At 41.8% G+C, this 23,497-nt stretch overlaps 1 protein-coding gene across 1 annotated transcript; it reads left to right on the top strand.

Moving 5' to 3' along the window:
* The first annotated feature begins 1,527 nt into the window (after positions 1-1,527).
* LOC311028523 (uncharacterized protein) lies at positions 1,528-12,145 on the top strand. Its single transcript, XM_084033145.1, has 7 exons — positions 1,528-1,803; positions 3,604-4,080; positions 5,034-5,336; positions 7,144-7,449; positions 8,119-8,217; positions 8,536-8,582; positions 9,638-12,145. Exons 1-7 carry the CDS (start codon positions 1,764-1,766, stop codon positions 9,929-9,931), a joined length of 1,566 nt encoding a protein of 521 aa, XP_083889271.1. The 5' UTR covers positions 1,528-1,763; the 3' UTR covers positions 9,932-12,145.
* The last annotated feature ends 11,352 nt before the right edge of the window (positions 12,146-23,497 follow it).

Raw genomic sequence — 23,497 nt, 5'->3', positions numbered from 1 at the left:
TAATATACACTCCGGCAGTAGCCCCCGTGGCCCTTTCAAAATTTCCCGGCGGGGGAATTTTCTAGTTTATGTTTATTGGGTACAATTTCTGACATACTGTTACGTGGGAGTGTTTTCTTTTGTGGTGTGTGTGTCCTCCCTCTCTCTCTCTCTCCCCCTAATTTTCTCCAGGCTGCTGCTCGTGGAGCTGATTAGGCCCCACCTTGGCTTAATCAGCTCCAGGATAAAAGGCAGGAGATCCTGGGTGTCTCCCTCTCTCTCGCACACTCTCACTCACCGTCCTGTGCTGGGTGACGGCAGGCAGCAGACGGCGAGGTGGCAACGATGGGGAGTAGGGTTTACTCCTTTCAGCCTCAAAAGGAGGGTGGCAACGGTGCACGTTTGGTTTACTCCTTTCAGCCTCAAAAGGAGAGTGACTACGGTGTATGTTTTCTTTTGGCTATTTTGATTGGTCAGTGCCCTAACCTTTGTTGTTTGTTTTGTCCTTCTAGATCAGCCTCTGCCTGTTTTGTGTGGCAAGCTCGTTTTCAGTTTGGTGCCCAGCTTGGTTTTTGTTTATTTAACTCTGTCCTTAATAAAAACTGTAGACCGGTTACGTTCGACAAGCGTCTCCCACTCCTCCTTCACTCCATAACATCAATGGTTACTCCCGGTTCCATATTGGGACGTAACACATACACTCCAAATATTCCACACATTTTTCATGTGTGACTGAGGTGCCGACTGAGACGACTCTGATCAACATGCAAATGAATTACAATAGATCTGTGTATATTTCTCACTTTCACCCTGATGGTGGAACTGACTTGCTGCTGCTCCGACTCGTCTGTTCAATAAATGATCACGGATACAGACAAGGTGATTTTCACACCACATTATCAGTTATGAGTTTGTTTTGCACTTTGCCAGACAATTAAGAATTTGTTGTTGCAAAATTTCCATTATTTGTGTCATTTTTTTCTTTTTTTGCTTCATTTTATTGATTTGTAAGCAGAACTGATCAGCTGGCCGCCAGTTTAAAAAGTTGACAAAGGTAAAATTATGAAAATATAATATGTGAATTTAAAATAGTTCAATTGAATGACAGGCTATCAGATTAAAGAAGTATTCCAGCTGATCAGCAGCAGTTTCTTGTGGTTTGATGATGGCAAGAAATTCAAAGTCACTTCCTGTTAGCTTTATAGCAACATTGATGATGCAAATTGGTTCCACTGGCAGACAGTGAGGGATGTGTCATCATTGCTATGGTGTTAGTCATACTTTTAAACACCTGCTGGTTTAAAAAGGATGACATCTCCTGACCTTAATGCTGCTGAAATTTAACTGGATCATTTAAATCGTCCATTTGTTATATTTCCTCAGTTAATTGTTTTGACATTCAGGAACTGTGCAGAATAATTTATTAAAAAACCAAAACTTTCTCTGACACTTTTTCTCTCAGGGACTTCCTACTAAACTGATGTTTTTTCATTTCTCTCTCTCTCTCTCTCTCTCTCTCTCTCTCTCTCTCTCACGCACACACCCTGGTTCCTGTTTACTGCCAATACCAAAAAGGGATGTAATGAGGAAGGAGTTGATTAAGAAGTAGAAAAGGGGAAGGATGGACAGAAAGGTGGGGTGAGAGGTCGTTACTTAACATACGACAGGAATTGAAGAAACACAACGCCTGAGGCAAACCGACGGAAGAGACGAACCGCTGAGAGGAAACCAAAACCAAAAATTATCACAGACAGGTTAAAAATCTGCCTGAAGATCTCTGCATCATGAAGAGCTTGCTTCTCCTCATCCTCCCACTGATGACAGGTAAAAAACTTACACTATATTACTGGTCGATAATAACAGTTTTCAACCTACTCCACGGCTCCACAGTGGGACTACTTTGATCACACATGCAAAAGCAAAAAGGTAGGGACCGACCGCTCTTCTTCTCCTCGAGTGACATCATAACACACTGATCATTCAAAATGAAGTGAAATATTGTTGGATACTTCACTCAGCTACACCATTGCTACACTCTGCTTCCAACGTAAAAACAACAATGAAAATGGTCGTCAAAGCATACTTTATTACAGACTCGGGGTCAGACATTATGTATACCAACTTACATACAAAAGCACAGTTAAAGCTTGTGGTTGACAAATGAAAAGCCAAGCCAAGCCGAAGAGCCTTAAACTTGCGTTCTCTCTTCTGGCCACCAGGGAGCGACTCCTCTCTGATCGTATAGAAGTCTGTGAGAAAATGACCCTACTTCTCACTGGATTTCGTTTTTTTATTGATTTTATCTCAGTAAAAATTTTAACATGAGTTTATGGTCTCTTTCTAGAAGCCAGATGGAGTCAGACAGAGGTGGGAAGTAACAAAGTACAAATACTGTGTTACTGTATTAAAGTAGAATTTGCAGGTATCTGTATTTTAAGAGGGCATTTCTTTTTCTGGCAACTTTTTATTTTTAGTCACTACATTTTGATACAAATATTTGTACTTTTTACTACTCACACTTTCTACTACTCATTACTTGAGTATTAATGCATTTTAAGGGAATTAGTGATTTTACTGTTAATACTTTGAGTACATTTCACTTTTACTTGAGTAAAGAAGTTGAATCAGTACTTTTACTAGACAGACCATAGTCTACAAACCAATGTTCAATCATAAAGCCAGGTCTGTGTAATGATTCCTAATGGTTCTGCTTCATACACATTTTGCAATTCAAAATGGCACTTTTGAAATGCACTGAACACGGATCTCTGCATAAGACGCAACAATCTGACATAAAGTCACATGTTTGCCATTTCAAAATAACACTACATGAGTTGGCACTCTATGTGCCACAATTTTTAATAGTTCCCACTTCAATCAGGAAGTAAGCATGAAAAGACCACAAGTGAGGAAGAGGGAGGGTGAGAGTGAGAGGGGGAGAAAGAGTGAGAGGTAGAACAGAGGTAGAACACTTTAAGTTGAAAAATTAAAATTCAGAAAACGCTGCGAACATCACTATAGAGAATGCAGGTCAAGGATGTTTACTGTGTCTGTTAGACAGATATAAACTATCATGACGAAGACAGAAAAGCCCATCATCCTGACTGTTAGTCAGCCTTAATTAACCTTAGTTGCTCATGTCATCAACAATCAGCCATGTCTGCATAATGTTGCACTGACTTGTTTGATGAAAAATAAAAACAATGTTTCAACAGCATGTGTGTGTATCTGCAAATATTTCTCTGCATGTGAACAATCTGAAGAATTCTCTACAATTTATTTATTAACCATTTTAGTATTATGGCAAAGCATACTAAAGATGAGAGTGCTTTTCATTACAACAATCTGCTTTGTTTTTGATAATGTTGAATGTAGTTTTGGTTGCAGTGCTTCATTTTGCAGCATATATGAGGTATTTTGCATTTGGGTGTGTGGTTTTGTGATTTGTGTTAAGTATTAATGAAACCAGCCTAGTTTGCAAAATTGTGTTTTAGAAATCGGAAAAAAACTGTAACTGAAAATACACAATTGGACAAATCTGTGATCTATTTTATAAACCTGAAAATGAATCCTGAGATTGTTTCAGATTCTGATATGATGTGAACTTTTCTCTCTGATCTCCAGGCGGTGAGGTGACTGTGAATGGATGCCCAGGTGGATGGGTGGATTTCACCTGCAAATACGTGGGAATAAAGAGATACACATCTGTTGAGGTAGTTAACGGCGGATATATAGTCATAAAATGTGATGACGAGGATTATTTGGTAAACAAGGGCAGATTTTCTGTGATGCTTGATACAAATACAAAGGAAGTCAAGGTGGCCATCAGAGATGTTCAGGAGGAAGACTTTGGGAATTACAAGTGTAAAGTTAAGGATGAAGACTTTGGGAATTACGAGTGTAAAGTTAAGGATGAAGACTTTGGGAATTACGAGTGTAAAGTTAAGGATGAAGACGTTGGGAATTACGAGTGTAAAGTTAAGGATGAAGACTTTGGGAATTACCAGTGTAAAGTTAAGGATGAAGACTTTGGGAATTACCAGTGTACATTTAACTCCGACTCTGATGAAGATAAAGAAGACAGAGTGAAATTGAGAAGAAGTAAGGAATCTTTTTTATAACTGTCTTTCATGTCCTTTATTAAATTACTTTAGAACTAAAGCCTTTCTGCCAACATATTTTTAAAAAGCAACAGAGGAGTGAAGGAGCAGCGACTGCAGGAGGCCTTGTGTTATTCCTCATGTGACTGGTCACTTGTGTGTGTGTGTGTGTGTGTGTGTGTGTGTGTGTGTGTGTGTGTGTGTGTGCGTGTACACGTGTGTGTGTGTGTGTGTGTGTGTGTGTGTGTGTGTGTGTGTGTGTGTGTGTGTGTGTGTGTACGGGTGTGTGTGTGTCTGTGAGTGTGTCTGTGTGTGTGTGTGTGTGTGTGTGTGTGTGTGTGTGTGTGTGTGTGTGTGTGTGTGTGTGTGTGTGTGTGTGTGTTGCAATCAGTCAAGTCCCCTTGGAGTCATCATCTTCACAAAATACAGATTTGTTATTTACATTCCAACTGTTTTTGGAAGTTTTTCCTTCTCCGATTCTAGGGTCAAGGGTCCAAGGATACAGGACGCCATATGAAGCCCTTTAAAATTCCATCACACATTTGTGAAATTGGGCTACACAACTAAAATTGAATGTAAATTCCTGCACATTTTGCACTTTCTATTCTGCTGGTGTGTTCCCTGTAGTGGTACTATTTGTTCTGTGGTAGCAGATCATTTGACAGGGTTAAGCTATGCTGAGCCCATAAATCCTGATTTCCTAATCAGATGTTTTAATTGATTGATAATTGATCCTGCTGGCAGCACCTTTCCTGCTGCACTGTGCTCGCTATGATACAGCCACACCACATCCGCAGAATCGTTGAGCTGGAGACAGATCGAGTTTTGACGGAGGGGGCCGCCTTGTAATTCTCTATGCAGGAAAAAACTATACATTTGCTATAAATTATATACAAATTGTCATGACAAGCAGATATAATGGACAGATTTTACATGTTATTTTTCTACTTTTAGTATCAGATCACAACTGCCAGCAAACATTAATTCAAACGGCGTACAGAACAGCTGACACCACCATCTCATGTGATAACACAGCCACGTTCATCTGCAAATACAACAGTGATTCCACCTGTGAGGATATTCTATCAAGAAATTCTCTGGAGTCAAACGGGCCATTCACTCTCACAGAAACCACCGACAGCTTCAGGATGTCCATCAGTAATGTGTCCCCAGAGCATGCTGGTGTCTACTTCTGTGGACACGAAGAAAGAGGATTCTACCGAGCTTTACTCAGAAAAATCCAACTGCAGGTTGAAGGTAAGAAGCACACATCAGAATCAGAATCAGGTTCATTGTCAAGAAGGTTAATCAGTTACGAGGAATTTGTCTTGTTATTTGATGCAATACAGTTTTTCTCAGTCGCTTTGGTGCTTTTCTCAGATCAGAATGAATATTCTCAGAACTATTAGTTCAACTTCCACAACATTTAGTCGTTTGTGCACATCATAGTAGCAATTTCTCCTTCCTCTGAACAAATTGCAAATGCTTTTGGACATGCATCAATTGCTTTCATACAATTCTCTGCCGTTTTATAACATTATCATTTGCTTATGTGAGTCAAAATTAACTGTACTTATGGATGCTGACTAGTCGTTCCCAATGAAACTAATAGTCTTCATTTAATTGCTTGAGTCATTACATACAAAACTGTTGAAATAGTTATCAAATTTTATACCTTTCTTTATAATTTTTTTCTGGAAATGTCTCCTAAATTGAAGAATTGCTCTCAGGTTAACTTCAGCTTTCACTCAGGAGGAGGTGTGTGAAGTATTAGTTGTAACCAATGACAAGCCACTTGTTCACAGTCACTCAGGGATGAATCCCATGAACCCTCACTTGGCAAGCGTATATGAACCGAGCAGGACATAGTGTGGACCATTTCTACAGAACAGAGGAAGAGGGAGAAGAGGCCAAATAGGCAGATTCCTAATGAAATGAGGGCTACAGTTGTGGACCATGTTGTCAATCACGGCCTCACGATGGCTGAGGCTGGTCGGAGGGTGCAACCAGATGTTGGAAGAACCACTGTGAATTGAAGCTCTATCAAAAGGGTGTTTCTTATGTTTGTTCTAAATAAGTGACTGTAGTGTTTTTTTTGTTTTTTTGTTTTGCAAAATGCTGTAGAATTGCAAAGAGCATATACAAACATGTGACTACTCACTTACTACCCTAACTACAGCAATGTGTAACTTTACTGTAGTTTTCAAATGGCTGTACTAGTAGTGTATAGTGCTGTCTTGAGCATTTTCAGGTCGTGTCACCGAGTTCTGACCTTTTCTTTGCCTTTTTTGTATTGGAAAACACTGAGAGAATAAACATAATGAAAACAAGACAAAGCCATTTGAATATCTTGTTCATAAACAATGGAGTGGAGACTTCTCATTTGATCACACTGGCAGTTTCATTGACATGAATACTTGCTTTTGAGGAATGGACTATCCATAGCAAGTGACGTGCTTTTGCAGGTTATCCACTAGGTTTTGCAGTTTGCACTAATTGTTTTGAAGATGCACTATATGCTGTGCAAATGTTAATAGTGATGTGAGAAAAGCACCAAAGTGACTGAGAAAAACTGTAAATAAACACATAAAATAGGAAAAAAATCAATGTAGAAAAAACTGTAACAATAAAATATGATACTATAAAAATACTATGATAAATGTGTTTAATAGCACGAGAGCTGCACTTTTGTGCAGGATGTGCAAAAAATTGTAATGTGGTTGAGGAGTTCACAGTAAAGAGAATATGTGCAATGTACAGGGATACAGGAAGTCGCTTTCTGTGGATAGATAGATAGATAGATAGATAGATAGATAGATAGATAGATAGATAGATAGATAGATAGATAGATAGATAGATAGATAGATAGATAGATAGATAGATAGATAGATAGATAGATAGATAGATAGATAGATAGATAGATACTGTGCCGCCTGTCTATCCCTTTTCACTGGGATATACTTCTCCATACAGAAGATGGAGACTCTGGAGATGAAGTTTGAGCTCAACTTTAAGATTTCTATGTAACATGTTGTAAAATAAAGTCAATGCTGTCTGTCTGCAGATATTAAAAACTCCACAAGGTTTCCGCCTATTGGACAGACTTTTAAGTGGCAGTGTGAATATCGACCAGGTTCTCTGATAAAAAAATTCATCTGTAAAGGAGAAGATCCATCTATATGTGAACCTCTTGTCAGCACCGCACAGAAGCACAGAAACAGGTTTTCAATGATTGAAAACCAAGCGAAGACTGAATCCACCATCACAGTGAGAGATGTAACACCAGAGGACACTGGGACGTACTGGTGTGGTGCAGAAAGCGTTGGGATGAAAAGAAACCCATTCTTCCACAGACTAGAGATGAATGTGGGTGAGTGTTCACATTAGATTATGGTTTGATCATAGGAGGCTTATTGAGAGATGATGATGTTCAACTGTCTAGGAGGTTAAATTAAACCTACCATCTCTTCCTGTTGTTAGTCACCATATGATTCAAAATATTGTGTCATGCTATATTCACTTTTTTGGAAATACAAAACTCCCGATCACTGATCAACTTATATTTTGTCTTTTTAAATTGTGTAAAATGTCTTTTGAGAGGAGGGTAATTTGCATTCTTGCGCCGTATATTTCAATCATCACATTTCATCCAAAATGAACACAGAGAGAAGAAAAGAAACATGAACAGATGGCTCTAAAACTTAAAGAGTTAGATTCTTATGTGTTTATGAAACCCTACCACGCATTGCTACGATGCATCTGTAATCTATTACCTAGATGGTGCAGTGGCTACACATATATCTCCACCCTATACTGTCTCATCAGCATCACCTCATCCTATTCCTACATCTTCCCTTTCATCAACCAAGTCCACGTCTGTGTCTGCTCACAGTGATGTGAGAAAGCACCTCTGCAGCCGGAGCAGGAGGAAGTCGTTCAAATGATTGAAGACAAAATGCCCCTTAAACCCCACAGTTCTGGATGTGTTTGGTGTGTTACTGGTGTTTGAAATAAGCCTGGCCCTCCCTTTCTTGTGTAGTTTTGTCAGCTGCAGGTGGATCCTGGGTGACCGTAACCATTGTCGTCGTCTGTGTGACTGTGCTGGTGTTTCTCATTATTTCGGCTCTCCGCTACAAACGTAAGACATTTACGTACATGTACATGAATACTCACTTCTTTTATTTTTACTGTAAGTAGGTGGGCCTGTGATTCCATAAATTCAATAATCCATAGATAAAGATAATTAAAGGTCCGTGTCTGTAAAGTGTAATGTGTCTAACGCAGTGGTTCAGTCATAAAACCAGATTACATTAACATTAACAGGTGGGACAGTTTCAGAAGCTCCTGGTTGTCAATGAGACACACGAGTGTGGTGACATTAATCCACTCCCTTTCCTTCTGCATGCTCATTTATTTTCCCTCTCCTCTCTTACATGTTCTCTTTTTTCTCTGACAGGACTTCAGCACTTAAAGTCCAAAAGTAACGAAGATCAGAACAACACGGTTAGTGTATATTGTTGTGACTTATTTAGTTTTGATTAAGGTTTCATAAAGGTTTACAGTGAAAATTAATAAATAACTAACATCAATTACTGTAAAATATTTACAGACAGGATGCTCAACAGACTGAAATGATCATGTGATCGCACATTGTAGCGTCACAATTTTTATTTTAAATCGAAAATCGATCAATATGAGCTTTCGATTCAAACCTTCAAAATCAAAAGAGGGATTAGCTATTCTCCCATTTTTTTTCTCTCCATCTTGTCTACTTGCATAAATTCCCAAAAAACAAAACAACAAAAGGCCTTAGACTCAGGGTAGGTCTGTTTGCTTGCAGCTTTACTTTTCAAGACACCATGGCCACAGCCAGTTTATTGAGAAACAATCCTCCTGCTTCCCTGAAGGAAACATTTTACCTTCTATCTGAACAAAAAACATGCCGTTGACAGAAAATCTAAAGTTTGTAGCTCGCAGAAGATTAAGACGCTGCAGCACAGAAAACAGCGTTCATTGGCCCGTTTGGCAATTTGAGCTGCGGTGACGTACGTTCACTTAAAATCAATCGTGTCTATGTACAGTAAAGCATGCGTCCGCCCACAGGGACCACAAGGTGCATTCAGGTGTACGTTGTAAACTCTGAGAAACTTGTAAAGTACCGTCCTGCCATCTAGTGGAGCCTCTTTTTGTTGTTTAACAGTTTGTTCCCAAACTGGTAAAATGAGTTATTATTATTAAATATTGAATGAATTACTATCTCACCTATCTTCCATGCACTGTAGGCGGTTTTACATTGACCATAGATGGGCAACTGACCAGACCAGGCGTCATATTGTTCATTCCACAGGGCCTCCAAATCACTAAACCGCCCTGTTCCCATGTTCACAACCTACACATGTTGGTCAGGTCACAAAATCAGATTGAACAAAGTCTGCAGTCATGATAGCAGCTCTGTTTTTGAGCTAAATGCTAATGTTAGCATGCTAGAACTCCTGCCATGCTGGTTAGTGCTTACTGTGTGGACTATTCATCCTGTGCTTCTCTCTCTGTTCTGGAAGGATCATACCTATGAAGAGATAGAGGAGAGCCATCAGAAGCCAGGCTCAGGAGTTGAACTTAAAACAATCTATGCCACCGCCAGCGCTCCCACAAACCCCTCTGCCACAGAGTTTAACTCCACCATCAACCTGAACGACAGCTCTGGTAAAGTTAGTGGTGACACGGCCGCTCCAGTGAGGGACATCGACCAAAATCTCACCTATTCAACTGTCAATCATCCATCCAGACTTAACAAAGACGTTTCTACTCTACCGTCAACAAGCCACAGCAGCACTGAGACCGTTTCCACTTAGATACTGCCATTCACGATATATTTCAAGAAATCATCTACGATATGCATCACGATATCTGTGTATCTGAAGGAGAAACAATACCAGTGAAACGGCAAAAGCAGACATTAATTGGACGCTGTGTTTATTCACTGCATTGTAACCCACCTGTTAATGTTTAGATGCAATCTGATTTTAATCTAATTTTAATTTCAAAATGATGCTTCTCTTGATGTCACTTCCTCTTTCTGTCGAGACTTTCTCTTGGAAGGTACACATTTCTCTCTTATTCTCTCTTATCTCCGTACTCTTGTTATTTTTTTTTTGTGAGTGTGAAGTTAGGTTACTTAAAACTTCATGTAATGTTGGTGTAGCAATATGACATTCCAGATTTGTTATTTGTTTTATGTCATGGGAAAGGGCCTGTATCCACATAGCACCGTTCTTCTGAGCACAAGTGTCTTTTGTTCAATTGTTCTCCAAAATATCTGCAACCTGAGTCTTTTTTCTGAGTGCTCCGCCTTCTTTGTGCTCCAAGCACTTTAAGTTGAAAAATTAAAATTCAGAGAACGCTGCAACCATCACTATAGAAAATACAGGTCAAGGATGTTTATTGTGTCTATCAGACAGATACGGAAATATCATGACTAAGACAGAAAAGCCCAATTACAGTTTTTCTCAGTCGCTTTGGTTCTTTTCTCAGATCAGAATGAAAATTCTCATAACTATTAGTTCAACCTCCACAACATTTAGTCATTTGTGCACATCATAGTAGCAATTTATCCTTCCTCTGAACAAATTGCAAATGCTTTTGGACATGTATCAGTTGCTTTCATACAATTCTCTGCTGTTTTATAACATTATCATTTGCTTATGTCAGTCAAAATGAACTATACTTATGGATGCTTAAAAGTCGTTCCCAATAAAACTAATAGTCTTCATTGCTTGAGTCATTACATACAAAATTGTTGAACTAGTTATCAAATTTCCCGCAACAGTGAATACAGGATAAGCGGTAGACAATAGATGGATGGAAAGTTATCAAAGCAAATTTTATACCTTTCTTTAGAATTTTTTTCCTGGAAATGTCTCCTAAATTGAACAATTACTCTCAGGTGAACTTCAGTTTTCACTCACTCCAGGAGATACTTTCCTCGCTGCATTGAAAGGGATGATATCCGTTGTGATGTAGATGAAAATATGTTGCCAGACTGACAGGAACATCTGGATGTGCCAGCATGATTTACCTACGTTCAGTTACAATATGTTATGTTATATTGTCCACATTTGTGCACAGCTCTACCAAAAGGGTGTTTCTTATGTTTGTTCTAAATAAGTGACTGTAGTGTATTTTTCTTTTGCACAATGCTGTAGAATTACAAAGAGCATATACAGTAAACATGTGAAACATACGTATTCAGTGTCTTGTACTCCCTTACTCCCCTAACTACAGCAATGTGTAACTTTACTTTAGTTTTCAAATGGCTGTACCAGTAGTGTATAGTGCTGTCATGAGCATTTTCAGGTAGTGTCACCCAGTTCTGACCATTTTTTGCACTGAGAGAATAAACTGTCATAATGAAAACATGACAAAGCCATTTGACTATCTTGTTCATAAACGATGTTGTCAAGACTTCTCATTTGATGACACTGGCAGTTTCATTGACATGAATACTTGCTTTTGAGAAATGGACTATTCATTTTTGAGTAAGTGACGTGCTTTAACAGGTTATCCACTAGGTTTTGCAGTTTGCACTAATTGTTTTGAGAAATGCACTAACTGCTGTGCAAATGTTAATAGTTATGTGAGAAAAGCACCAAAGCGACTGAGAAAAACTGTAACATAACACAATTGCGCCCACTTGAGGCGTATTTACAAACAAATCTATAAACGTGTAAAGTGTTTTTCTTTTATTTTCATATTTAAATATCAATTCACTTTGTACATAGTTGCACTGTTTTTGTCATGATCCGTATCTTTCGGTTAAGTAACCATTTTTTGTCCTGTCTTCGTGGTCGTCTCGTCTCTTATTTTGAAGTAACTGGTTTCCTTCTCGTTTCAGGCATGTTTACTTCCTGCCCCTATGTTTCCGCCGTCTGTGATGTCACGCCCTCTCCCTGATTGCTTCACCTGTTTCCCATTACCTCGTGTGTGTATATATTGTCAGCGTCTCCCCTTGTCCTGTGCCAGTTCGTTATGTCCCGTCATATCAACCAGCGTTCTTGTTCCCTTGTTATCTCGGTCACGACTCCTGCTGACGGTTTGTTCTGTTGCTACTTTGTTCCTAGATCCTTTTGCTTGTTTGTCACTTTAAGTCAGCCTTGTTTAGTTTCCTCCTCGTTCCTCTTTTCTAGCTTAGCTAGGGATGGGCAGAACGAGGCTTTGTGAAACAGCGAAGCGTTCGAATCAATTGCGCCGGAATTGTGTCGAGGTTTCGAAACAATCCGAAACCTGGTTCTCCATGGTGACATCTAGTGGCCAGTTTTGTTAACATGACAATTTGACTGTGAAACTCAACTGGTTCAGACAGAGAATATAAATAGCTGTCCGGTAGTCAGCCCAACCGCGAAAAGTAACGTGGCCTAATGGTGAACAATCGCGTCGTACACCCGAAAGTCCGGTGTTCAATTCCCAAGAAGTGCCACCAACAGTGTTTTTAAATATAATTTTTTTAAATCGAAATTTGCCAGATGTTTTGTTATTTCAGGTTCATAGTAGCCTACATGATTCTGTTTTAAAATGTAGGCTGATGGCCCAGGCTTTTTCTTGACGATAGAACGTGTTCTCTTATGTGGAACTTCCATCTTTAGCTTATCTATACTAGCCTGACTAAACACTACAACTAAGCCTACCTCGCACTAATCTGCTATTCCCTAAATATTAATGTCACTTTATCTATCTAAACTATCGCTCACTGTCTGTCTCTAGCCTGTCAATTAATCTATATCACTAACTTTACTATCAATTGCAAGAATACACCAAATTGCTGTCGCTATGTCACTATATCTCTCAAAATCGCTCTACTAACTCTCAATATCTCTCAAAATCTCTCTCCTCACAAAAACCCACAAAGATGAGATGTGTTTGAGTGGCTTTTAAGCATTCTGGGGCTTTGTGTTTTAGATTAACCAGCTGTTTAATTAGGCAATTGCCTCGCGCGGCAAGCGCCACCTGTGGAAAACAGATTGAAACCTGAATGAAACACTACGAAGCCTGTGGTCACGTGACAAGGGCGTTTTGAACCACATTTCGAAACACTGTCCGAAACACTTGCGTTCCGGAAGCTCGACACTGTTTCGAAACATCAGCTTCGAGCGTCACATCCCTAAGCTTAGCCTCTTTATTTGGTACTTTGTATTCAGCCTCGATTCCCCTGTAAATAGTATTGATTTTTGTTTCCTGTCGATTTAGTGATAGCCAGATTAGGCCAGTGTTTTTCTGTTTGCTTTCCTCCCTCCCTTTTCAATCAATCAATCAACTTTATTTGTATGGCACCTTTCATACTTAAAGTAGCACAAAGTGCCTTACAGAAAATAAAATAAAAACAAAAATGAGGAACAAGGAAACACCATTAAAAACCCAGACGTCCCACCCCCACAAATATACACACAGAGATACACCAAGACATACACACTCACACACGTACGTAGTCATACTCACAGACATTCACACCCACACACATACACTAGCTATTGCTGATTAGACATTTGGAGGCGCTTTATGTTTATCCCGTGTTTTGTAGCTTCTGCTTGCTCTTTTGTGAAATAAATTGTATTGATTTGAAACTTTTTGAGTTGTGCGATTGGGTCCTTGCCTTGCCGGCCTCGGGTCGTTACAATTTTGTAGTGATGGGCAAAATGTTCCCAAATTCCCCAAAACTGCTGTAAAAATACGGCATATTCATATTTTTTTCCACTTAAAATGAGTCAGTCTTATGAAACTACTTCATCCTGAAATATACAAATATGAATTATAAACTATAAAAATAATATAAAGGAATGCATTAATTTATGTTATGATAAATGTGGGATAAAAAAAATGACATTTTCAATGGTTTACAATGGGACATTAGTTAGTCACTAGGAACAAATGTGTCATTTTTTTTGTGTAGCTTAGCCATTTTAGGCTAATTTAAGGAACTGAGATGACAATTCTAAAATGTTTCAAAAATGATTTGAGCTATATATGAGCTTTATTCATTCAAAACAGACAAAATGGCCCTAGGAACTCTAACAATGCAATACATCAACTCAACAGCAACTACGCACCACAAATTGTTCAGTGTTGATAGCGGTTATAAAGTGTTGAGGCGCTCAAATTAAAAACGGTCTCAACCTGTGTCAAAATCAAGACATGTCAGTGCCTGTGAATCACCTGATTGGACCGCAAACCAGTCAGGTGATTCATTCAGGAAACGAAGCAGCTGCTGCTTCAGACGCCATATGTCACGTGATTTTTTTCCACCCCAAAGCAAGCTTTGAAGCAGTGGTTCTATGGAATTGTAGTTCAGGGTTCGAAACACTTATCAAAGCTTCAGTGTTGCACTGCCATCACTACTGTTTTGCACCTTGGGAGGCCAGCTCAAATTCAGTGGCAAGAAAAAGTATGTGAACCTTTTGGAATTTCATTGTTTTCTGAATAAATGTGTCATAAAATGTGATCTGATCTTCATCTATGTCAAACATTAATGTGTCTAAAATCGTAACACAAAAAAAATCTGATCCTTCATGTCTTTATTGAACACACACATTCAACATTCAAAATGGCAGTGGAAAATTTAAGTGAAACCTTAGAATTAACAACTGGTTGACCCCCCCTTGGAAGCAATAACCTCAACCAGGCGCTTCCTGTAGCTGTTGATCAGACCTGCATATTGTTGAGGAGGAATTTTAGCCCATTCTTCCTGGCAGAACTGCTCCGTCACATTCTTTGGACGTCTCATGTGTACGGCCCTCTTCAAGTCAATCCTGTTGGGGTACTAGCAGGAGCAGATTCGGCCATCAACAAATAATTATTACTATCGATATAATTATTGATATTAATAATTATATTGAATATAATACACTATCGAACCTATGCCTCTGCCCAGACAACAGCCTCTTACTTTGGTCGATGTGCTTGAGTCCGTCCTGTGCGGGTGGCGGAGTTTCTTGGTGCGCCGGCGGCGGGTCCTCGTGTGGCAGTGGAGGATGCAGCGGGTCGATTGAATCCAAACGAGAGTGGGGCTTAGAAGTTATCCTTCTCGCTGATCAACTTGGCTGAAGAAAACAGTTTGTGTTTCTTCCTTCTGCAGGCAAACAATAAGATTGCGCGGTGCGGCGATTTGGTCGGCTGACTTCAGATGAGAGCGGGGCTTAGAAGTTATCCTTCTCGCTGGTAGCTTGGATGAAGAAACAGTTTGTGTTCCTTCCTTCTATCCTTCTATCTGTTCCAGTCTGACTGGGGGCCGAGCTTTTCAGACTCTCAAACAACCTGCACAAGGAAATAAAGCAGATTGAAGTCTTAACTCTCAGCTCAAAAAGTATGTTGATTTTATTGTGCTTTATGGGTTTTACCATTTGATTTTTTTGTTATTCTTTTAGTACTTTATTTTGTCATTGCTGTGTTTTTATGTGAAGCACTGTGTAACTCTGTTTTGACTAGCTAGATATTATTTATGGACTTATTTATGGATTATGCATAATTATTCAATTTGATTCAACATTATTTATATTTTATTATATGTATAATACAATTTTTGGTAATGTAATTTTCTTACTCTTTAAATATGTCTCTAAAGCCCTTCTCGTGTCAGCTGCCCGCACACATAATAATAATAATAATAATAATAATAATGATTTATCGGTTGTTACAAAGTGATTTGTATGAGCAGAGAAAAAGAAGAAGTAAACACCACAATATCCAAATTGAATCACATACAACAAAAAACAATCAAGAATAGGAATGCAACACATTTAAGAGAGAAAAAGAAAGCAAACAGCAACCAGTTACTAATAGATAATTTCAATAAAGATATATTCGTCGCCCTGGCCATCAGACTATACAACAGCTCTCAGTGATGGCAGGAGGCACAATAGACAATGGACACTTTATAGTTGTAATATAGTTTATAGTTGTGTAAAATAAAACATTTTATTTCTAGTCACTTTCTATTTTATATAGCTTTTGTATAGTTTCTAATGCATGTTTAATGTATAATGTATGTTCTATGTTATTTCCACTGGACGCTTGAATTTCCTTCGGGATCAATAAAGTATCTATCTATCTATCTATCTATCTATCTATCTATCTATCTATCTATCTATCTATCTATCTATCTATCTATCTATCTATCTATCTATCTATATTTTTATAATAGTCAACAGACTCAGCATGGACACATTCGATTCATCTATATTGTTCAGGGGGCCACAGTTTCAGACAGCCAAGGGACCGGGGGGCCGACATTTTCCCAGCGACTCATTTCTGGCCTCATGAATTAACTATTTTGTCTTTTAGCTAATTAGGGCCACGGTGCAATCGCACCGAGCACTGGTCATACATATATACATAAATACATACATACACACACACACACACACACACACGCAAGGCAACATGTGGAAGGCATTATTTTTTCCCAGTATATTTGTATTATCATTCTATGTTTGTATTAACCAGACCTCACATATAATAGACCTACTAACAACACAATGCACGGAACTTTAGACCAAGCCATGAGATCAATGCGACCAAAATAAAAAGTATAATTTCACCACAAGGTGGCCGCCGAGTGCGGACCTGAACACACGTCATTGAACTTTTAACCAATGAGAACCATTCCGCTGTAGCGGAGGTGTGGACAAGCCAGTTGCAGCCACCGTGGACCGCGCTGCCAAGCGCTGCAAGAAGCGCCTCTTAAAAACTTGTTCCCGCGATGTTTTGGGTCACGTGATATGGTCGCGACCCTGTGACGTCTTTGCAGTCGGCTGCTAAGTCGGACACAATTCTAGCCATCATGCATCGCTTTCAACCCACAATACATCACGTTAGGTAGCGCGCTGCAGGCGGCTACATCAAGTCGAATTCGCCTATACTTTCACCTAGAAACTCCATTTAAACTTTAAAATGGAGACACGAGTGGTGTGCTCTGATTGGTGGACAGGAATGTACTAAAAACTACATTTAGTAATGGGAAATGTAGTTTTTTTAGTCAAACGTCTTCTGCTCAGTCATACTTTCACCTAGAAACTCCATTTAAACTTTAAAATGGAGACACGAATGGTGGGCTCTGATTGGTGGACAGGAATGTACTAAAAACTACATTTAGTAATGGGAAATGTAGTTTTTTTAGTCAAACGTCTTCTGCTCAGTCATACTTTCACCTAGAAACTCCATTTAAACTTTAAAATGGAGACACGAATGGTGGGCTCTGATTGGTGGACAGGAATGAGCAGTCAGTGGGAAATGTAGTTTTTTTAGTCAAACATCTTCAGCTCAGCCATACTTTCACCTAGAAACCCCATTTAAACTTTAAAATGGAGACACGAGTGGTGGGCTCTGATTGGTGGACAGGAAGGAGCAGTCGGTGGGAAATGTAGTTTTTTTAGTCAAACGTCTTCTGCTCAGTCATACTTTCACCTAGAAACTCCATTTAAACTTTAAAATGGAGACACGAGTGGTGTGCTCTGATTGGTGGACAGTTTTTGAAGTACATCACAATACTCAAAACGGACTACTCTGACAGCTCAGTCAGCAAGCAGTCTCTGTATTTGCCTCTAAAACAACTCCGTCTCGTTTGAAATCTCGAAGAATCTCATCATAATATACACTCCGGCAGTAGCCCCCGTGGCCCTTTCAAAATTTCCCGGCGGGGGAATTTTCTAGTTTATGTTTATTGGGTACAATTTCTGACATACTGTTACGTGGGAGTGTTTTCTTTTGTGGTGTGTGTGTCGTCCCTCTCTCTCTCTCTCCCCCTAATTTTCTCCAGGCTGCTGCTCGTGGAGCTGATTAGGCCCCACCTTGGCTTAATCAGCTCCAGGATAAAAGGCAGGAGATCCTGGGTGTCTCCCTCTCTCTCGCACACTCTCACTCACCGTCCTGTGCTGGGTGACGGCAGGCAGCAGACGGCGAGGTGGCAACGATGGGGAGTAGGGTTTACTCCTTTCAGCCTCAAAAGGAGGGTGGCAACGGTGCACGTTTGGTTTACTCCTTTCAGCCTCAAAAGGAGAGTGACTACGGTGTATGTTTTCTTTTGGCTATTTTGATTGGTCAGTGCCCTAACCTTTGTTGTTTGTTTTGTCCTTCTAGATCGGCCTCTGCCTGTTTTGTGTGGCAAGCTCGTTTTCAGTTTGGTGCCCAGCTTGGTTTTTGTTTATTTAACTCTGTCCTTAATAAAAACTGTAGACCGGTTTCGTTCGACAAGCGTCTCCCACTCCTCCTTAACTCCATAACATCAATGGTGTTATGGCCCTCGGCCATGTTGTGTTGCTGCTGTGTCTCTCTGTCTCATCTCCCCTCCATAGGTTCTCTGCCTGTGTCCCTCCTACCTCGTCAGAGGGATCAACTCCACCTCTGGCTGTGTCTATAAAGAGGAGGTCTTTCCAAGATGGTGGCCTCTTCCTCCCTCTTGGATGGCTGGTGCCACCCAGGCACCTCAGCGTTGTTTTGGTTGATTGTGTTCTGTTAGCCTTTTGTTACCTTATGATTGCACACACACATCCAGCACCTCTCACCACGCTACAGATTACTGACTTACACTTAAAACTTGTGTTCCGTTAATAAATTTATGGTTAATTGACCTGGTCGTTGTGTGGTCCTCCCTCCTTGGTTATGCTCTTGAGCGAGCTGGGCATAACAAGTGGGGGCTCGTCCAATTGTGAACTTGGGAGTGTCAGAGTATGGCACTTGTGTGGCAGTGAAGTTGGGAGGATCACAGTGGCTTGGTTTTGTGAGTGTAGTGTTAACCGGGGGGTAAAGGCTGTGGTGTTTTTTTTCTGGTGACCTGCATTCAAGGAGAATGGTGGCTAAGTTACACTCTGTGTGGCTGCGGGGAGGGGGTGACTGGAGCAGTTGTGTCCCTCAGTAGGCTGTAGTGGCAGTTCTCTCACAAGGAGGGGTTGCTTTGTTTGTTTTTTTGCAGGGCTGTTTTTTGTTTTTGTGTGTCGTCTGGGCGGTTAGCAGCAGTGGTCTCGGGAGCACCCCGAAGTATTGGCTGGGACAAGTTGTCTCCCCAATACAGACGGTTTAAAGGTGCATAAATACCCGCCGCCAGTACGCACATGAAGACTAGGGCGCAGTTAGTCAGCTTCAGTTAGGCAGTTAGGAGGGTGCGCTCCTTGGTCATTCTGTCTCTTTGTGGCTGTTATTGAGTGGCTAGCTGTGTTCTCTGTTGAATGAGGTGCATGGAGTTTGGACTGGTTGTTGTTGTTGTGGTTTAGGTTGGCAGTTAACATGGAGACTTCACACAGTAATCCACTGATTTCTGAGTTCCTCCAGCGACCATCTCGTAGCACTTTAGCTCAGTTTGACAAATCGGATCTGGTTGATTTGGCCGTACATTTGGGTTGGTCTGACGCAAAAGGGGTGCCAAAAAAGGCTAAGCTACGGGTCATTGTTGAGGGGCTCGCTGTGTCTGCTGTTCTGTTGGAGGTGGCTCAGGCGCCAGGTGTTGGGGAGGGGGGTTGGACATTTGAGCAGTGCCTGCAGCTGGAGAGAGAAAAGGCGAAGCTGGAGAGGGAGAGGTTCCAGTTTGAGTTGGAGCAGGAGAAGCTGAGGGCTGAAGCAGCATTGGAAAAGGAAAGGGTTAAAGTGGAACGGCTGAGGTTGAAGTTGAGGGATGGGAGTGATAGGCCTACAGGACCGCATCAGGGCTTTGATGTTGCTGAAGGGTTGCGGTTGTTGCCAAAATTTGATGAGAAGGACCCCGACACATTTTTTGCATTGTTCGAGCGCGTGGCAGGCGTTAGGGGGTGGTCAGATGCCCACCAGACTTTGATGCTGCAGTGTGTCTTCACGGGCAAGGCCCAGAGAGCTTTCTCTGCCCTGAGCTCTGTTGACAGTGCCAGTTATGCTAAGGTTAAAGCGGCAGTCTTTAAAGCATATGAACTCGTGCCGGAAGCTTATAGGCAGAGGTTTCGCAACTGGAAGAGAAGAGACCAGCAGACCCATGTTGAGTTTGTTCAGGATATTTCAACTCATTTCAGTCGGTGGTGCTCGGCGTCCAGTGTAGAGTCGTTTGATGATTTATGTGACTTGGTTGTGTTAGAACAGTTCAAGATGTCGTTGCCTGCCCAGCTGGCCACTTATGTAACTGAAAAGAAAGTTAAAACAGCAGCCGCAGCGGCAGTGTTGGCTGATGAATATGTTTTAACACATGGCAGTGGCTCAAATGGTGGCCAGGGCTATAGAGAAGGACAACGGAGGGAGAGTTTTAGGCCTAGGCCTGACAGGCCTGTGATGGTTCATGAGGTTTCTCAGGCTGCTGTCAGACATGTTCCAGGAACAGATGGGAAGTTCGATCCCAGCAGGACGTGTCATGTCTGTAGGAACAGGGGACACTGGAAAGGGGAGTGTCCACTTAGTAAAACAGGTCAGAAATCAGCAGTTGCCAGTGTGTATGTGAAACCAGCTGGCCTGGTGACCTCTGTGCGTCATGCTGAGGAGTCTGTTCGTCCACCAGGGACTGTGTTGTCTAAACATGTGGGTGAGTTGTATGCACCTTTTCATTTCCGATGGTCTTGTGTCTTTAGGTGGACAGGGGAAGGTACCTGTTAAGATTCTGCGGGACTCCGGAGCTAGTCAGAGTCTCATTTTGAGTAGTGTTCTGCCATTTTCAGCCCGTACAGCTACTGGTGGGAACGCCCCTGTACTGGGTGTTGGAATGGTTACACTCTTGGTGCCTGTGCATCAGTTCCACCTTGACTCTGAGTTGGTGTGTGGTGAAGTCGACATGGCCGTCCGTCCCCAGCTGCCAATTCAGGGGGTTGATGTCATCTTGGGCAATGATTTGGCAGGGTCAAAGGTCTGGAAGGATGGTCCACCCTGTGTGTATGTGAGTTCAGTCTTGCAGGTGCCTAAAGAGCCTGAAGGAGGTGCTGAAGGGGGCCCTACAGTGTTGTCCTCTTGTGTTGTGACCCGGGCTAGGAGTAAGGCTCTGGCAGAACAGCTGGAGCTTTCTGAACAGGCCCAGTCTTCTCAGGCAGGTCTTTCTGAGAGACAGGAGTTGTGCAAGTTTTTTTCCATGCCTTTGCCTGTGTTTTCTAGGGAGGAGTGTGTCAAGGAACAGGCTGTGGATCCTACGCTGGGTCCTGCGTTTGCGATGGTTGGTCCAGAGAGTGAAGTCAAGGGGGCCTCTGGTGGTTATTTTCTCAGTGATGGCTTACTGTTGAGGAAGTGGGCTCGCGTGGTAAGTGGGGTGCAGGTGGATAGTGTGGTTCAGGTTGTGGTTCCTTCCCGGTTCAGAGAGGTGGTGTTGAGCACTTCACATGATGGTGTGGCAGGCCATCTTGGTGTGAAGAAAACCTATGACAAAGTGCTCCGCCATTTTTTCTGGCCTCGGTTGAAAAGGGATGTTGCTGAATATTGTAAAACCTGTAAGACATGTCAGTTAACAGGAAAGCCCAACCAGAAGCTGAAGCCAGCTCCCCTGTACCCAATTCCTGTGGTGGAAAAACCTTTCGAATATCTGTTGCTTGACTGCGTGGGCCCGCTTCCAAAAAGTAAGGTGGGTAACCAGTACCTGTTGACAATAATGTGTAAGAGTACACGTTATCCTGCTGCTTTTCCACTACGTTCTATAAAGACTAAGCCAGTTCTGAAAGCTCTGACTGCTTTTATTTCAACTTTTGGTGTTCCTAAGGTAGTGCAGACAGACCAGGGCAGTAATTTTATGTCCCGGACTTTTTCCCAGGTGTTAAAACAGCTGAGGGTTGAACATCATGTGTCTAGTGCCTATCACCCAGAGTCTCAGGGTGTTTTGGAACGTTTCCATCAAACGTTGAAATCTATGTTACGTTCCTACTGTACTGAGCTCTCGCAGGATTGGGAAGAAGGCCTGCCATGGTTGTTGTTGGCAATTAGGGAGGTGTCACAGACTAGTACTGGTTTCAGTCCAAATGAACTTGTGTTCGGACACTCTGTCCGGGGCCCATTAGCGGTTCTGGGGGTTGATTTGAAACTTAATGAGCCACCTGAAAATGTTTTGGATTATGTGAATGATTTTCGTCGTCGATTGCACATTGCTTGTGCTACTGCTCATAAGAATCTTGGTGGAGCTCAAAAGAAAATGAAAGAAGATTTTGACCAAAAGGCTGAGGGCCGGCTGTTTGAGCCAGGGGACCAGGTTCTGGCTTTGTTACCTGTGGTTGGTTCACCGTTTCAGGCCAGATTTAGTGGGCCCTACACCGTGAAGAGCAGGATGTCTGACAGGGACTATTTGATTGTCACACCTGACAGGAGGAAGACAGTGCAATGGTGTCATGTGAACTTGTTGAAATCTTTTTTGACCTCCTCTGCTGTTAAGGGCGGTGACACGCTTCCTGTGGGTGATGGCGTTAAGTCTGTGGCTGCAGTTGGTGCTGGGCCTTCAGATGATTTTGACATTCCCTCTGAGCCCATTCTGACTGGGAAACTTAAGAACTCTGAGTATTTGAACTGTCTTCCCAGTCAAGTTAGTTATCTGTCAGATACCCAGCAGGACGATCTGGTGAAATTGCTTCTGTCTCATGTGTCTCTTTTTTCAGATGTACCATCACGCACGAACATGATCGAGCACGATATAGAGGTGGGAGATGCTCCGCCTGTGAGGCAGCGTGCTTACAGGCTCCCGGTGGAAAAGCGTGGGCGTATGGAGAAGGAGGTTGAGTATTTGCTGCAAAACGGGTTAGCAGAGCCATCATGCTCAGGCTGGTCCTCTCCATGTCTGTTGGTAGATAAGGCGGATGGGTCAGACAGGTTTTGCACAGATTTCAGACGGGTCAATGCAGTCACCAAACCTGACTGTTATCCCCTCCCTCGCATTGAGGACTGCATTGATCAAGTGGGTGGGGCAGAATTTGTGACTAAACTGGACCTTTTGAAAGGTTATTGGCAGGTGCCATTGTCAGCCAGGGCCAAGGAAATTTCATCATTTATTACCCCTTGGGGCTTGTTTTCTTATTCTGTGATGCCATTTGGTCTTCGAAATGCCCCTGCAACCTTTCAGCGTCTCATGAACAGGGTGTTAGCAGGGTTGGCAGGGTGTTCAGCTTATTTGGATGACGTTGTTGTTTTCAGTGAGACGTGGGAATCCCATGTTCAGCGTTTGGGTGCAGTGCTTGACCGGTTAGCCCAGGCTAATTTGACGGTTAATTTAGCAAAATGCGAGTTCGCTAAGGCGACAGTAACCTATCTGGGTAAGGTGGTTGGTCAGGGTGAGGTTCGGCCAGTGCAGGCTAAGGTGGAGGCCATCCTCAATTATCCAGTGCCAGCGTCCAAGAAGGACCTGATGCGGTTCCTTGGGTTGGTGGGGTTTTACCGCAGTTTTTGTCCCAACTTTTCTACTGTGGTGGCTCCGTTGACCAGCCTACTTAAGAAAAACACACCTTTCGACTGGTCCTCCAACTGTC

This window comes from Eutrigla gurnardus (assembly GCF_963514095.1).
Source record: "Eutrigla gurnardus genome assembly, chromosome: 2".
NCBI classification, from domain to species: Eukaryota; Metazoa; Chordata; class Actinopteri; order Perciformes; family Triglidae; genus Eutrigla; species Eutrigla gurnardus.
The sequence above is the reverse complement of the archived record's forward strand: the minus strand, read 5'-3'. Positions and strand labels throughout refer to the sequence as shown.

Coding starts and splice junctions, on each gene's coding strand:
- LOC311028523 (XM_084033145.1), top strand. CDS start 1,764: ATGAAGAGCTTGCTTCTCCTCATCCTCCCACTGATGACAG. Junction 4,081..5,033: donor CAGAGTGAAATTGAGAAGAA/GTAAGGAATCTT, acceptor TTCTACTTTTAG/TATCAGATCACAACTGCCAG. Junction 8,218..8,535: donor TTCGGCTCTCCGCTACAAAC/GTAAGACATTTA, acceptor TTTCTCTGACAG/GACTTCAGCACTTAAAGTCC.